Source organism: Leopardus geoffroyi, chromosome B1 (genome assembly GCF_018350155.1).
Source record: "Leopardus geoffroyi isolate Oge1 chromosome B1, O.geoffroyi_Oge1_pat1.0, whole genome shotgun sequence".
Classification (NCBI taxonomy): domain Eukaryota; kingdom Metazoa; phylum Chordata; class Mammalia; order Carnivora; family Felidae; genus Leopardus; species Leopardus geoffroyi.
In genome coordinates, this window is record NC_059327.1 from 203,993,755 (window position 1) to 204,011,339 (window position 17,585).

The 17,585-nt window shown below is 46.4% G+C and overlaps 1 protein-coding gene and 1 long non-coding RNA gene across 11 annotated transcripts in view; one reads left to right on the top strand and one right to left on the bottom strand.

Moving 5' to 3' along the window:
* Positions 1–1,543: 1,543 nt before the first annotated feature.
* On the top strand, positions 1,544–6,434 carry LOC123596260. The gene is made up of 2 exons (XR_006711629.1): positions 1,544–1,784; positions 6,374–6,434. It is a non-coding gene; the product is annotated as an uncharacterized LOC123596260 (long non-coding RNA).
* The window catches only part of FAM193A (family with sequence similarity 193 member A), a 167,839-nt gene continuing 154,060 nt past the window's right edge, over positions 3,807–17,585 (bottom strand). For 6 of the 10 annotated variants that reach the window (XM_045474779.1, XM_045474783.1, XM_045474778.1 and 3 more), the window contains 2 exons: positions 16,618–16,699; positions 6,109–6,854 (listed from right to left, as the gene is read on the bottom strand). In XM_045474779.1, the coding sequence (XP_045330735.1) occupies positions 6,761–6,854; positions 16,618–16,699 (176 nt within the window). In that variant the 3' untranslated portion in view covers positions 6,109–6,760. Of the gene's footprint in view, positions 5,027–5,335; positions 5,454–5,572; positions 5,671–6,108; positions 6,855–16,617; positions 16,700–17,585 lie in introns of those variants that run through there. The other 4 variants (XR_006711626.1, XR_006711623.1, XR_006711624.1 and 1 more) reach the window with 4 other exon arrangements.

Consider the following 17,585-nt stretch of genomic DNA (forward strand, 5'->3'; position numbering starts at 1 on the left):
AAACCCAAAGAAAAGGGAAGGGAAGAATATGAGAGCAGAGGTCAATGAAACAGAAAACAGAAAAACCAAGAAAATGAAGAGTTCTTTTAAATGCCAATAACATGGATAAACCACTAACATGACTAATGCAGAAAAAACAAATTGTTGATAATCAGGAATGAACAGAGGGACATCACTATAGATCTCTAAAAGGAGTACTATGAACGCTCTATGCTAATAAATCCGACAACTTCGATGAGACAGATAAACTCCTTGAAAAACACAATTTAATGCAACTGATACAAGAAGAAACAAAACCTGAGTGGTTGTTCTGTAGGTATTAAGTAAATTGAATCTATAATTAAAAGTATTTTCACGCAACAAAGGGGGGTGCGTGCCTGGGTGGCTCAGTTGGTTGAGCATCCAACTTTTGATTTTGGCTCAGGTCATGTTGCCAGGGTCGTGGGATGGAGCCCCACGTCAGGGCTGCTCAGCACGGAGCCTGCTTGAGATTCTCTCTCCCTCTGCCTCTCTCCCTAGCTTGCGTGAACCCAATCTCTCTCTCTCCAAAGAAAAAAATTTTAAAAATGAAAAAAGAAAGAAAAAAAAAGATATTTTCACAAAGAAAATTACAGGCCCAGATAACTTCACTGGTGAATTCTCCCAGGCATCTGAGAAAGATATACCAATCTTACATACATTCAGCAAATAGAAGGAATGTTCTCCAACTCATTTTTATGACCCCCAAACCTAAGAAAAACAAGAAATTACAAGACAAATCTCTCTCATGAACATAGATGCAAAAGTCCTAAAAAAATTAATAAATTGAATTCAATATAAAAAGGATAATAAATCATAGCCAAGTAGAATTTTAATTATGGATACAAGATTGGTTATTCAAAAAAGCATTAAATGTTATTCACAGAATAACAGAAAAAAACACATGATCTCAATAGAAGCCGAAAAAGTATATGACAAAATTTAATACCCACTCATGATAAAAAAAACACTCAGCAAACTAGAAAAGGAAGGCATTTCCTCAATCTGAAAAAGGTGTATGTCCAAAAACTTACAGCTAACATTATATTTGATGATATAATATTAAATGCTGTCCCTGCTGAGGTTTGTATCAAGACAAGGTTGTTCACTCTTAACCACTGCAATTCAACATTGTACAGGAGGTTCTACCCAGTGCAGTAATAAAGGGAATAAAGAACAAAAAAGTTGGGGAAAAAGTAAATAAAACCATCCCTATTTGCAGATGACAGATTGTATGTATATATGATATATATACATAAAGGAGTACATACACACACACACACACACACACACACACACACACATAAAATTCTAGGTGTTCTTAAAGTTTAGAATGTATGTCAATTATTTGACAACCTCAAGATATAAAGTTCGATATATGAAAAATCTACCATACTCCTGTATGTTTACAACAAGTAGAAAAGGCAACTTAATGTTTATTTTTGAGAGAGAACATGCAAGTGGGGAAGGGGCAGAGAGAGAGGGAGACAGAATCTGAAGGAGGCTCCAGGCTCTGAGCTGTTGGCACAGAGTCCGATGTGGGGCTCAAACCTACGAACTGTGACATCATGACCCGAGCCAAAGTCACACACTGAGCCAACTGAGCCACCCAGGCACCCCAAGAAAGGCAAATTTAAAACTCCCCAAAAGATACAGTGACCAACAAGAGGTTAAGTCCTAACTAACCCCCAGAACCTGTGAATGTGACCTCACTTGGAAATAGGGTCTTTGCACATGTAATATATGAGATGATGTGCTGGATGAGGGTGGGCCCTAAACCCAATGACTCATGTCCTTGTAGGGACAGAAGAGACGTGCGAGTGTGCGGCTCTTGATCTTAGGGTTGTGAGTTTGAGTCCCATGTTGGGTGTAGAGATTATTTGAAAAAAATTTTTTAATGTTTATTCATTTTTGAGAGAGAGAGAGAGAGACACCAAGCGCAAGTGGGGGAGGAGCGGAGAGAGAGGGGGACACAAAATCGGAAGCAGGCTCCAGGCTGTCAGCACAGAGCCCGACACGGGGCTCGAACTCAAGAACCATGAGATCATGACCTGAGCCAAAGTCAGGCACTTAACCAACTGAGCCATCCAGGTGCCCCGAAATTGCTTAAAATCTTAAAGAGACGAACACAGAGATGCAGGGAGGACGCCACGTGAAGACAGACAGAGACTGGGGGTGATGCCTCTGTAAGCCAAGGATTGCCAGTGACCACCAGGAGCTAGGAGGGAGGCATGGAACAGGCGGTTCTTCCAACCTCTGGAAGGAACTAATCCTGCCGATACCCACATTTCGGGTTTATATCCTCCAGGACTGTGAGAGGAGAAGTTTCTGTCATAAGCCACCCAGTTTGTGGCACTGCGTTATGGGAGCCCCAGGAAACTAAAGCATAACTCCATTTGTAATGACATCAAAAACAAAGTGCCTAGGAAAAATTCATCAAAAGTGTGCAAAATCTCTACAATAAGAGCTACAAAATACTGCCGAACTCAAGAACACATAAACGCAGACTGGGGACTCCATGGTCTCAAGATGTCACTTCGTCCCAAACTGACCTACAGACTCAACAGCCTCATCTGTAATTCCAGCAAACTTGTGACAGGTTCACTTTGAATTAGTATTTTGTCGTGGTTGTTCCTCATTTTTCCAGGATTCCAGTTACATGTATGTTGGAATGCTTGACACTGTCCCACCGGCTACTGTTTTCCATTCTCTTTTCTGCTTCTTTCTGGTAGTTTGTGTTCCCGAGGCATCAAGTTCATGGGTATTTTTTCTGAAGTTTCTGATCTGTTAATTCTACCCAGAGTATTTTTCATTGCAGATATTTTATTTTTTCTTTAGAACTTCACTTAGACTTTCATTTAGTGTGGGATATTTTTGTATTCCTTTAGGTTGGACTTTGTTGAGGCAGGCAGTTAAGATACTTAGGATCAGTTTGAGCCTTCTGAGGCTTGCCTTTAGCTTTGGCTAATTTTACTCTAGGGCTAATTTAACCCCACTGCTAAGATCATAGCCTTCTGACCCTACACCGATGTCTATATCCGAGTATTTCAAGGTCTCTCCACCCTGGCTGGTAGAAACACTATTGCAGCCAAATGTACTGCTTTCTGGTGATTTTCCCTTGGGTTCCTGGAAGTTTAAGCCACACCTACAAGATCAGTAGACTGCAGGGGACTCTGAAGCCCCCCCCCCCCCCCAGAGCTCCTTAGATGCAGCCCCTCCTGTTCAGAACCCTGCCCCACAAATTCCAGCTGCCTGGGCCTCCCCACATGCCAGTCTTGGCTTACTCTACTCAGCAGGCCTGCTGGGATGTGGCCATGGGCCTGCCCAGGGCTAGTCCTGGAAGCTGCCTCCAGGCAGGAAGCAGGCACTCAGGGGGCTTACCCTGTTTCGTCCCCTCGGCTCAGGAAACATTGCCATGTGCTTCTAGCCCAACATCCAAAACCGTGGTTTAAACTTCCTCGGTTTTACGATCGTGTGGCACGGGGACAGTTTCCATGGCAGTTGTTCCTTCCTGGGTGTGCCACTGGCACACGTTTATGACTCTTCCTCTTGTCCTATGCTGTCTTCTCTGTGGCAGACAATCTGGAGGGCTCCCAGGGACACACAGTTTCAGGAGTAAGTTCTTAACAGTCCAGAACCGCTTGAATTTTCTCTGTGCAGTTCGTTCCCATTCCTACCCCCACTCCCCACCCCGCCCCGTACCAGTTTCTCTTCCGGTTTAGTAGTGGATCCAAGACAGACAGTGACTGGCTGTCATTGTGAAGACAAAGAACCAGGACTCGAGTTACTTCAATTGTCATTGCGTGTGTGACCGAGAGGTTTTATTTGTGTTTAAAACCGCGACACAGTGTGACCTGTGAGGTAAGTTTTTTGTTCTTTAAAAAAATATATTAATGAAGAAATGTTAGTCCTTTTTGGTACCATAATGCTCATTTTGATAATATTTTTTTTAATGGCCTGACTATGTAGACAAAGTTCAACGAAAGGGCATTTTCACTGTTTCTTTTCTAGCTACTGTTATTTTATTTCATCTCGTGATCATCTGTTGTGTAAAGGAGGGGACACTCCAACGCGATCTGACCCTCGGGCCGAGGCCCCTGTGAAGACAGTAGCACTGGGGCCAGATGTCTCGCAGGCACACCTTGGGCCTTGGTTTCCCCACCAGTAAATGAAATGCCTGGGCAGGACGACACAGTATCCAGTGTCTTGGCCTGGGCCTGCCTCCACCTGTGTGGGAGGGGCTGAACTAAGGAAGCCCTGCCAGCCTCGACCCTCCACCTTTTCCTACCCCTGGACTGTCCTGGGCCTCCCAGGCCCGAAATCCATCCTCAGTGTTCTGTTCCTGAGAACTGGGAATGGTAAAGAGACAACCCCACCCCCCCCAACCCCCACTCAGGGAAAGACCCAAAGGAGCGAAAGGGTTGGGCCTTGTGTGGAACGTGGGAAGGGCATTCTCCCGATTTCAAGCAGAAAGGCCAGAATAAGGCCTAGGTGGCTGGCCCGTGTGTGAGGGGGGCAGGGGTGTGGCAGGGGGGCAGGTGGGGCCAACTTAGGTGGAGACATGGGTGTGTGTGGACACTGTGTTGGGGTGCCCAGGGGTCCCCCTCACCACTCCTGGCCCCGACAAGGCCCTGCTCATGTCACAGGTAGGACCCCTTGGCCACTGTGGCCCCCAGGACAGATGAAAGCTGCGGCCCACAGGTGGGACTGCTTCCAACTCATGAGAAGGATGGGGTGGGGCACGGGCAGGGTCTCAGGGGTGGGCCTGGGCGGGCAGGTTCCCCAGATGGCAGGGTCCAGGTTTGCAAGCTCCCCGGGACCCTCCCCAGCATTTGCCCAGCCAGCCCGGTTACCCTCACGCTCACCGGGAAGGGACGAGGCCTGGGCCTGGGAGTCCTGGAGGCACATCAGGGCCTTTTGAGGACATGGCTCCTGTGGTCACCACCCAGCCTGCTCCTCGATCTGCTGGGTCATCCCAGGAGCAGAGATATGCTGTCCTTCCTCCCACCTAGAAAAAACAAAAGCACAACAAGCCAGCCAGCTTTTTGTCCCCCTGCTCGTCTTGCTGCCACCCCATCTCCTAGTCCCAGGACCTGCTCTTCCCACCCTGTTTTCCTGCAAACCAGCTCCCACGGGGTTGTGGTGGGAGCCCAGGGCCAGTTCTTGGACCTCACCTCGGCCACAGCAGCCCTGCCATGCCATGCTCCTGCCACCTGTGATTCTGGATCTGCGGACAGCCCCCCGCCCGACCTGTCCACACTTGTTCCTGGGGGGCCTTCTGCCCACGAGCAGCGATCCCCAGCGCCAGACATCTCACCTGGGCTTCTGATGAGCACCCCAGACTTGACCCCGTCCCGCCCAGGGCTCAGAGCAGAGCCTCAGGAGTCCCTCTTGCCTCTGCTCTGTCCCACCTGCATGCCGTCAGTCCAGAAGTCCTGTGGACGGAGCCGTCAGAGGATCTCCAGAGGCTGCCTCCCCCTCCCCATCTCCACACAGAAATAGGGCCCTCATTGCTCCCCCTTCATTCAGGGACGGGCCACACACGCAGGTTTACCAAGAGTGGGGAGCAGTGGGGCTCCGGGGTGCTCCGGGAAGCGGGTGGGAACAGGATGGGGGCTCCACCGGAGACTCCCACAAACTGCCTGGAGGGATCTCAGGAGAAAGGAACCAAGGCAGAATTCCCCTTTTCATCCGAAATCCTGCTCATGTTGTTCCTTATGTATACCCGATTTAACGCTTGTGACTTTTCAGTTTACTCCCTGAAAGCTGGATGGGCACGTGCCCATTAGGCCGTGTGCAGTCCCAGCCCACCGGTCCCCCCCCCAACCTTGCTGTGCCTCCCCTGCCCCGCAGACTAGAATGCGGTGTCCCCTCTTCAGCCTGCACCCCACTGCTGCTTCTTGGTGCCCCCACTGCTCTCACACCAGATCCTCAGAGTCATCCGGCTGGGCTCTGTCCTGGGCACACGGAAGGGCCCAGATACACCACTGCAGGGAGGACGGGGGGTGGGGAGGTCCACCCGCTTGCCCCATACCCTGCCCCCACCCCCGCCGCCCTATGGGCCCCAGCAGAAAGCAACCAGACGAGGTCTTCTGCTGTACTAATGTATTCCATCTTTCAAAAAGAAAGACATGATTTTAATATTACTTAACAATATGTTAAAAAAGTAGCCAGGCAGGCCTCCGTGTTAATACAGTCGTACACTCTCTAACAGACTTGATGGTGTGAGTACTGGGTGGGGTTTTGTTTTTGAACTTTCTCATTCTGCAAGGGATCTTACACAAGCTGGCTACAAGTCAGGGGGATCAGACACAAACAGCGCAACGTGTACACTCTTAAACAGTAGATTGTGGAGGAGAACGGAAGAGCGCCTGCCCGCCCAGCCCGCCTCGGGTGGGATGCAGGGCACACGAGAGCTGAGTGACGGCAGTGCCCCGGCGGGGACAGATGACAGGACAGGGCGAGATGCAGAGGCAACGAGCCACGTGGATGACGGAACGCGTCTCTGGCCACGGCCCAGGCTCTGAGGCCGCGTGGTGGGAAACTGGCAGGAGCCACTGTTCCAATCCGACAGCACAGCGCTGTGGTCGAAGCCTCGCTCACAGACCACACGCACACGAGCTACCAACGCGGGCCGAGCAGCGAGTTCTCGGTCTGGGGGTGGTCTCGGGTGCGGTGGCCCACCCGGCACAGCCCTGGGCCTGGCCCACCTCCTGCGTGTCCCTCTCCAGGCGGTCCTCATTCAGTGGGCGGCAAAAGTGGCCTTTTTCAAGCTAAAATTGGACCAGTTGATGGACAGTCTTTGTCGGGTCTGTCTAGCCGAATCCAAACAGAATCTGTGGAGACAAAGAGCCAAACGGTCACGGAAGGAGATGGCCCACGTTCTTGCTGTGGTTGGCAAAGCCTAGTGTCCTCTGGAGAGGGGGAGTGTGGGGAGAGGGGTCAGAGCAGGGAAGGGCCCTCAGGAGGGAGTCCCCCACTTCAGGACACTGGCCAGCGCCCTCAGGGTCCTCCGGTTTCCCGTGTCCTTCTTCTCCAACTTGTCCCCCAGGGAAGCTGCTGCCCAAGGAAAGTTTCTGATGAGCCTGAGTCAGTGAAGGTGGCTCTGCCAACGGCCACCACCCTGCCTCTGTCACCTGTTAAGTCACAGAGATCTCCCCCACCCCGTCCTCACTTATCCACGAACACACGGGGAAGCGCGATGTGGGAGGAATGGGACTTTTCATGGCCAGACTCGGCCCCACTGCTGCCTGCACTGCCCACCCAGCACTCAGGGCCGCAGCGGGCGCAGAGGAGCACCTGCGGCCTCAGGCGCCAGCCTCCGGCCCCGGGCTCCAGCTCTGGGTCACACGCTGCATGCCAAACAGGGCTTGGAAAAGACCACACTTTGCCACCTGCTTCCCTAGGCGACAGTGGCCGATCCTGTATTAAATGAAGAACATTTTCTTTCAAAAGCCTTTACTTGGCATAATTTCTGAAGTTTTCACCTTTCCAGCTCTCATTTGGGTAGCAGAAATTTGAATTAAGCCTGAAAATGGTTACTGCTGTCTCACCACTGGAAGTGGAAGTGTGTTGGTTTACACAGTGGTTAAACCGACCAACCTCAATTTCTTGTGCAGCTCGCCCGGCAGTCTGTGTCCAGGTAGAAGGGTCGTACCACCGCCCGCCCCCCGCCCTGAACCTCACTTCTCTTTCCCCGGCCAAGTCTGTGTCCAGGTAGAAGGGTCGTACCCCCCCCCCACCCCACCCTGAACCTCACTTCTCTTTCCCCGGCCAAGCCGGTCAAACCCCGAGTTCAGCCACGTTACCTTCTGCACCTTCCGGAAGCTCTCCCTTCTGCTTCTACTATCTCCCTTCTCCCGCAGCCGCTCCCAGCGGCTCCCCCTGGCACATGTGTGCCCCATACGTCTCCAAGAGCAGTGACTTGGACGCTTACAAGGGTCACGCACGGCCCCGCTGCAAGCCACTCCACAAAGAGCTCCAACCCAGCGGAAGCAAGGCCTCTGACGGGCTCTCAGGGCACAGGACACACAGCCCAAGCTGCTCCTTGGGGCCCCCAGGCCCAGAGTCCCCTGGCTCTGCCGAGCCCTCTCCACACACCCGGCCCCCCTGCACCTTATGCTCTGATACCACCTCCCCATCGGGCCTCCGTGCTGTCGGCAGCGGACTGTGTCACACGTACGGAACACGTGTGCACAGGTAACCATGACACGAAAGCCTGGGTGACCACACCCCCAACCCAGGTGGAGAAGCCCAACACCACCAACCCGACAGCACCTTGCTATCCTCTCCCAGGAGGCAGCCCTGCCATAGGTGATAATCAGCCCCAGGTCTTATGGTTCCTCAGCAGTATTTCGTGTGCTGATTCATGGACTTCCAGAAACAGAACCATACTATTATTTTTCTTCTTACTGCTTTCTTTCAACATTATGTTGTGCAATTCCTCCACGAAGCCACACTTTGTTATTTTCAAGGCCGTAAGAGCAGACCACGGGGAACAGACAAGTGGACGCCGTGCTCACATGGTTCGGCCTGGGCTGAGCACATGCGCGCCCATGTGGGGCAGGCAGTGGGGCTCCGTGAAACGTACCACTTCCATTCTACCCGATTCCGCCAAACCCTTTCCCACAGTCGCTGGAGCCCCTCTGCGCTCCCGGAAGCGGTGGGCAGAGCCGCTGCTCCTCTGCGCCCAGCTCCCGCTCAGGCTAAAGACCTCGCCGGTTCACTGGTCACTTTTCTGTACCGCCAATCATTTTGTTTGCCCATTTGTCAACATGTTTGTCTTTTTCTGTTTTATAATGTTTCTTTTTTATATTTTGATACTAATCCTTTGTGATGTGCTACAAATACTATTTCTTCACTTTCTTAAAAAAAGTGTTGATTTTATTTATTTATTTATTATTTTTTTTTTTAATTTTTTTTTTTTTCAACGTTTATTTATTTTTGGGACAGAGAGAGACAGAGCATGAATGGGGGAGGGACAGAGAGAGAGGGAGACACAGAATCGGAAACAGGCTCCAGGCTCTGAGCCATCAGCCCAGAGCCCGACGCGGGGCTCGAACTCACGGACCGCGAGATCGTGACCTGGCTGAAGTCGGACGCTCAACCGACTGCGCCACCCAGGCGCCCCAAAAAACTGTTGATTTTAATGTTGTTTAATTTATCAATCTTTAATCTTATCGTTCTTTTTTGATTTTTTTTTTTTTTTTTTTTTAGTATTTATTTTTGAGAGACAGAGACAGAGCATGAGCAGGGATGGGGCAGAGAGAGAGGGAGACACAGAATCTGAAGCAGGCTCCAGGCTCCAAGTTGTCAGCACAGAGCCCGACGCGGGGCTCGAACTCACAGACCGCGAGATCATGACCTGAGCCGAAGTCGGACACTCAACTGACTGAGTGCCACCCAGGCGCCCCTATGGTTGTTGTTTCTAAGAAATCTTTCCCTACTCTGAGGTCAAAAATATATTCACCTATATTCCCAATTAAAAGGCTTGCTTTTGACGTTTAGAATCTCAACTCACCTAAAGCTGACCTTTGAGTATGGTGTGAGCTAAGTTCAAATTTAAATGTCACAGCCCCATTTATGAACACACCTTCATTTGTTATAAACCAAAGCTCTGTGTTTGTATAGCGTATTTCTGGGCTCCATGATATTCTACATGAATATCATGATGTTTTAATAATCATGACTTTCTAAGTCTTTAAAATGGGCAAGAAAATGAGCATCATTATCAATCCTTTATAAGGTTTTTTTGTTTTGTTTTGTTTTTGTTTCTTATAAATGTAATACACATAAGGAAGAATAAATGAAACAGACGTGCACTATAAAGAAAAATTATAAAGCAAACACTGTGGATCACGAGAATCAAGCCCTGGGACGCTGCCAGTACCCAGGCAACCCCACCCAGCACCTGCTTCAGCCACAGCTGAGCCCTGCCCTGCTCCAAGTAATCACTATTCTGGCTTTTTATGTCAATAATTTCCTTGCTTTTCTTTATAGTCTTAACATCTATGTGTAGTATTCCCGAACAATATACTCTCCCCTCAATTCAGACAGAACATCTCCAGGAAATCCCCAATTTTCCTGTGTCCCTTTGTTGTCTGTCATCTCCTTGGCTCCCTGGCCCTAGGCAAACGGCGATCTGTTGTCTGTCACTACAGATGAACCTTATTTTCTGGAATCTCATGTAGATGGAACTTCACAGGATGCACTCCTGTGCACTAAGTACACTGCTTCTCAGATCCATCTATGGTGTTTCATCAGGAGGATGCTTCTCATTGCTGAGTGGCGTCCACCAGACGGACAGAGCATGGTTTATCTGTTCATCTGCTGTGAATATCTGGGTTGTCCCCGTTTCTGGCTATTACAAATAAAACTTCTAGAAACATTCATGTGTAGGTCTTTGTGTGGATACACTCTTGTTTCTCTTGGGCAGACAGCCAGGAGTGGAGCTGCTGGACTGATTGGTGGGTATATTAAAAAGATGTACTTCAGTTGTGTCTAAACTGAACTTTATATAAACAGGGTATTATATACATTCTCGTGTTCTGCCTTTTGTTGACTATTCAGTTTGTAAGATCCATGTTGCAGACTGCTCTAGTTCACTCCTTTTCGCTGCTGTATAGCATTTCATTGTGTGACTGCAAGCACAATATATCCATCCTAACATGTTTTAAAAATGCTAAATTTTGTAAAATTCTTCTTGGGTTTTAAAATCTACAGATAAATTTTGGGAAACACGACAGCTTTATGATACTGATTTTTCCTGTCAATGAATATAGGATCTGGGTCTTCAGTGTTCTTCAGTCACGTTTCAAAGTCTTCTATGCATAAGTCCTGTGCAACTTTTGTTAGGTTTATTCATGGACATTGCACAGATTCTGGTGCTATTATAGATGCTGTCTTTATTTAAATTACATTTTCAAATTATGGATGCTGTAGAGAAATGTAACTTCTGTACACTGATCCTTACTAAATTCTTCTGTAATCCCCTTTGTAGACCCTTAGATCATCTGTAAAATGGAATTTTATTTCCTCCTTTCCACTCCTTAAGCCTTTAATTTCTTTTCTTCTCTTATTCTGCTGTCTAGGAATTATAATTTAAGGTTGAACAGAAGTGGAAACAGAGCACCTCTGTTTTGCACGTGCTTCCATGTTTCCCATTTCAGAAAACGTTCCATGTGAATTTCTTTTCTCTCTCTTCTTTTGGTAAATCTTTTCAGGTTAAGGATATTTCCTTCTATTGCTAGTTTACCATCCTTCTTCTTCTTCTTCTTCTTCTTCTTCTTCTTCTTCTTCTTCTTCTCTTTAGTTAACAGAGTGCTAAGATTTTATCAAGTGTTTTTTCTGAACCTATGGAATGATCATATGGTTCTTCGTTAATGTATCAGTTTAGCAAATCGCATTTGTGGATTTCCTAATATTAAATACTCCTTGAATTCATCCCTGGGGTACATCTGTTTGGTCGTATATTGCTTCCTAAAATACTGTTGGATTTGAACTTTTTCTTGATGTGAACTTTTTCTTGATGATTTTACATCTAATATTCACGACTGAAAGAGATCTGTAATTTTTCATGTTTTCTGTATTGCTTTTTAGCAGATTTTGGCATAAAATTCTTCCTTCTCTCATAAAATGAGGTGGGGAGTCCTGTGTTGTTTCCATTCTCTGGTAGAATCAGTATAAGCTTGGATAATCTGTTTGAGGTTTTGGGAGAATTCTCTGTAAAACCGTCAGAATATAGTTTTCTCACTGGGAAGACTTATAACTGCTTTGATTTCTTTGATGGTTACTGGATCATTCAAGCTATTTATTGGGTTGATTTCGTACCTAAGTTTAAAAATTAATCATGTAGTTGTTCCCAGTGTCCTCTTGTATCTTAATTACTGCAGCACCTGTAGTTACTAATTATGCCATCCTTTCCATTTACATGTTCATGAAATTAAAGAAACCCTCTTTATTATGGAAGATTTAGACCCACACAAAATCGAATGCAGTGAAATGGACACAGCCATGGTCCAACTTTGATAATCACTGACATCCTGGTTCCTTTCCATCTAATTACTATATTCTTTTGTGTCTTTTTTTTTTTTTTTCCGATTTTTCTTGACCAGTCTCTCAAAGGTTTATTTATGTAGTTAATATTTGTAGAGTCAAATTTTGGCTTTGTTGATCTTCTCTGTATTTGTTTTTTATTTCATTATTTTTCTTTTATGTATTATCTCCTTTTACTTTCTTTGGATTTGGTTGTTCTTTCCCTAATTTCTCAAATGAAATCCCTAACTCATTATTTTCAGTTTTAAAAACTCACTTGGCAGCATTCAAGGCTTCACTGGAAGAGCAAACTTTGTCCACATCCTTCAGGTTTTCATATGCGTTTTCCCTATCTTTTAGCTCCGTGTATCTAAAATGTCTTACTGTGGTTTCTTATTTATTAACCCATGAGTTATTTACATGTATATACTTTCAGATTTCCAAATATTAAGGGACTTAAAATTTTACTTGTTGCACATTTCCTACTTAAACATGTTACGGGCAGAGAACACAAATTACGCATATTCATTCTCTGAAACTTCTGAGCCCTGCTTTCCCTTGCCCCGCAAGTGTTCTGCTTCTGTGAACGTTCCCTGTGTGCGTAAGAACACAGACCCCGGTTCCTGGACAGTTTCATCTGTACTCATTAGACTCAGCTTGCTGGCCAAGCTCTGCTGATCCCCCACATCCTTGTGGGTGCTTGCACTGCTCAAGCGAGCAGCCACACAGAGAAAGAGTCTGAGATGTCCTACAAGAAGAGTGGATTTGATTCTCCGTGGAGCCCAAAACAATTTTCCTTTTTGCGTTTTGAAGCTATTTCATTAAGTACTTAGTTTAAAATTTCTATGTCTTCCTCACACACTGAACCTTTTATTACTGTATAGCAACCTTCATCTGTCCCTTTTATTAAAACATTCTGTCTGATAATAACATAACTATACAGGGGCGCCTGGGTGGCGCAGTCGGTTGAGCGTCCGACTTCAGCCAGGTCACGATCTCGCGGTCCGTGAGTTCGAGCCCCGCGTCAGGCTCTGGGCTGATGGCTCAGAGCCTGGAGCCTGTTTCCGATTCTGTGTCTCCCTCTCTCTCTGCCCCTCCCCCGTTCATGCTCTGTCTCTCTCTGTCCCCAACATAAATAAAAACGTTGAAAAAAAAATTAAAAAAAAAAAAAAATGATTCCTAAAAAAATAACATAACTATACAGGGGCGCCTGGGTGGTTCAGTCAGTTAGGCGTGTGACTTCAGCTCAGGTCATGATCTCATAGCTCGTGGGTTTGAGCCCCACGTCGGGCCCTGTCCTGACAGCTCAGAGCCTGGAGCCTGCTTTAGATTCTGTGTCTCCCTCTCTCTCTCTGCCCAACCCCTGCTTGCTCTCTGTCTCTCGAAACTGAATAAACATTAAATTTAAAAATAAAATAAATAAATAAATAACATAACTATACAGTAGCTTCCTTTCCCTCTTTATTTCCACCTTTCTATTCATCGTTTTAGGTATGTTCAGCATGTTCTTGTAAATGGTACGTGTATGTGTGTGTGCGTGCATGTGTGTAAGTATGTATATATGTATTTAAAACTATTAACACAATCTGACAAACTTTTTATCTATAATGGTTGCTGGTAAAACTGAACTTGTGTCTCTCGTGTTTTTAAAATTTGTTTACTGTACCTTCTTTACGTTTGTTTTTTCTGAGTTTTGATTTTTTTTTTCTTCTATAGATTAGCAATTTATACAGCCTATTTCTATTCTTTTAAGGACTGCTTGTGAAACTGTATCACCTTCACCTCAGAGTCTCAATATTAAATCCTTAGCTGTTGGGGCACCTGGGGGGCTCAGTTGGTAAGCGTCCGACTTTGGCTCAGGTCACGATCTCACGGTTCCTGAGTTCGAGCCCCGCCTTGGGTTCTGTGCCGACAGCTCAGAGCCTGGAGCCTGCTTCGGATTCTGTGTCTCCCTCTCTCTCTGCCCCTCCCCCACTCACACTCTGTCTCTCTCTCACAAATAAATAAACATTAAAAAAACCCTGAAATACTTAACTGCTAAATACCTGAATGATAAAAGAACCTGAGGATACTCAGCTCTACTTCACGCGAACTCACAAGCTACTGTTCAATACGGTGGTTCTTTCAGACATAATGTCAACTGGCTATTAGTACTATCTTGTTACAAAGAAAGCATTTTATTTACCGACATTTATCAGGCTGCTTGTTTCTCCTTTCTGCAAATCAGACTTTCTAAGATCAATCTTTTTTCTTGAAGTGTAATCTTAGATTTTTTTTTAATGTTTTTATTTATTTTTGAAGGAGAGAGAGAGAGAGAGAGAGAGAGAGAGAGAGAGAGCATGAGTGGGGGAGGAGCAGAGAGAGAGGGAGGAACAGAATTCAAAGCAGGCTCCAGGCTCCCAGCTGTCAGCACAGAGCTCGACACGGGACTCGAATCCACAAATTGTGAGATCATGACCTGAGCCGAAGCCGGATGCTCAACCGACTGAGCCAACCAGGCGCCCCAGATGTTTTTTTTATACAGATGTTTTTTTTATAGCAAGTTCCTGTAGTTTTTCTTTTATGTTAAAGAATAGGTTTGTGGGAAACATAGTTATAGACTGACAATTTTCTCCCAGCACTGAAAATATCACTCCATGGTCTTTGGGTTTTACATTTGCTGTGTTGAGGAATGGATTTTTGTTTATCCTAATGGTGTATGTTGTACTGTTGAATTTGCAGATTTGGATTTCTCATTAGCTCCTCAGAGTCCCCAGGCACCATTTCTCTTTACATACTGCTTTTCTATAGTCCCCATCTTCTCCAAAGCGGGGGTGGAGGGGGTCCAGTCAAATGTATATGTTAGACTCAGTCTCTCTCCTCCATGTCTCTTAACCTCTTTTATATTTTCTATTTTCCTTGAATTGTGGTGCATTCGGGGGGTATGTCTGAGATATTTCTTCAAATTCACGAATTCCCTCTTCAGCAGTGTCTAAGCTGTTTATCGTATATCTATTAAGATCTTGATTTTAATAATTATATTTTTCATTTCTAGCTGTTTGTTTTCCCCAGGTCTTGGGTGTTTGATAGTCTCTGTTTATAAGCACATGCATGATTTCAAAAATATATGAGGCCCACAGACCTACCTTGGGAAAATTTCCCTCCAAAGTTCTGCTTTTACCCAAGAAAAGTCCCTATTCCATCCCTTGCTCCCCAGAATTTAGCTTCAGGGCAAACTCTCTTACTAATGCAAGTGATTTACCTATAGGTCATTCTGGACTTTGTACAAACACATCTGTACCACTTGAGAATGACAATCCCATTTCTTCCTTCTGATTCTTATCCTTTTTTTTCTTCTTACATCTTCGCAAACAGAAGTTGTGATGATGGGCATCCTTCTCTTCTTTTTTCTTTTTTAATCTTAAGGGGCAGTTTTTAATGTTTCACTGTAAGTATGACATTTGTTGTACTTTATGGATATCTTTTATTATGTTAAGGATGTGCCTGTGTAGTCCTACTTAAGAGTTTTTGTAATGAACACATGTCCAACTTGAGCAGATGCTTTATTCCGTCTGCTGAGATACATACACACACATACATAAATTACATAATAAATATAATTTCCAGAAATATTTAGACTTCTTTTCTATCCTATCCTATCCTGAACAATTAGAATTCATTTTTTTTTTTTTAATTTTTTTTTTTTCAACGTTTATTTATTTTTGGGACAGAGAGAGACAGAGCATGAACGGGGGGAGGGGCAGAGAGAGAGGGAGACACAGAATCGGAAACAGGCTCCAGGCTCTGAGCCATCAGCCCAGAGCCCGACGCGGGGCTCGAACTCACGGACCGCGAGATCGTGACCTGGCTGAAGTCGGACGCTTAACCGACTGCGCCACCCAGGCGCCCCTGAACAATTAGAATTCAGAGCAAACACACTGCTCCTTGTGTGTGTGTGTGTGTGTGTGTGTGTGTGTGTGTGTGTGTGTGTGGTTACCTGAAACAAAGAAGTTAAAGTACTAACAAAGAAGGAACAAGGCGCTTTAAAATAAAATTTGCTTGCCAAAATTCACAAAGAAGATAAAATACTATCGAACACAGTACTAATAAAGTCTGATGCTCGTCAGGAAAACAGAAAATATCTAAAATGTTACTTTTCTCCTTAAAAGCATGCCATACGGAATGTTTCAGTGTCAGCACACATGAGGGTCACCAGGGATGCTTGTGATCATACAGACGTCAGGTCCCTCCCCAGCGCCTGACCCTGCAGGTGTGGGGAGAGGCCTGTGTGCCCCACTGGTGCAGCTGGTCTAGAGCACGTCGAGAACCACTGTCCTAAACCAGTCTTCACACAGAAGGGAGGGGAGAAGCGCCTGGGTGCAAGTGGGAGTGAGGAGGCCAGTGTGTGTGCTGGGGCTCTGGAGGGACATGTGTGGCAGGCCGTCACAGGGCTGCAATGCTACTGAGGAGCCAGGGTCCTTGGCCAGATGACAGAACTTGTGCCCCACACAACTGGTAACGCCATGGGAGGGTCGTGTATGGCAGCCGTGAACCCACATTACTTCAGACACAAGCCCCAACATTTACCTTTTGAAATACTCCACTTCCCTCTCCGTCTCGTCCATGTCCACGCTGTCTAGGTCGATATCTTTAGGCAGAAAGACATCATCTGTTAAACGAAAGAAACAAGGCAAGTCAGATTACAAGAGAAGAAACCACGTGGCTTTACTCTACTTAATTTTAACAGCTTCGCAAACTGAAAATGTTCTCCAAGATGAGATTTTACAAACAGCTAAAAGAGGGCAGCTGTGTCCCATGTGCTTGTGGACATCCAGGTCCAACCTGGACATTGGGGAACTCACGTGGTTGCTGAGCAAAGCAGCTGTCGCTTCAGGTCCCACCAGAAGAGGCCCATTTGCTGACACCCAATCCCCAGGGGACTGGTCTTTAATTGACACATCTCCATGATGGGAGAGCCCTTCGGAAGACTCTTGGAAACCCAAGTGCTTGTGAGCCCAGAGGCTGCCCTAAGTCCCTACTGGGGGCAGGAGTGCACTAGTGAATAGAGAAGCTGCCCAGAGGGCAGCATGAAGGGGAGGAAAACGCTGTCCCTCACAGTAAGAGGGCACAATTGTACCCTGGTCCCAGACATCAACCTCTACAGGAAGATGGCTCTCCCAGACACTTGGTTTACATACGCAACATCCCAGAAACATCATCAAAAACTTTTCAGGCTGTTCCAATAAAAAAAGCAAGGCTGCTTTTTCACCTTGCAGTTAAATCACCCAATTTGAAAACAGGATAGCAGGGAGGCTAATGATTCGGGACTATTCCATCTCCTGGAATCTCAGCCAGGTCGAGGGTTTCAACTTCTCGCTTCTGCTCTGCCCACCCCATCTGGTACCTGTGGGATGCCGGGCACTTCCTGGGCCCTGTCTGGGCCTCGCGCGGGACCGTCAGTGCAGGCACAACAGCCAGCCCCATCAGAGAAGGGTGCAGAGTGTCCGCTTCCCTGCAGACTTTGGCATGGGGCAATTTTTTATAATCTTTAACAA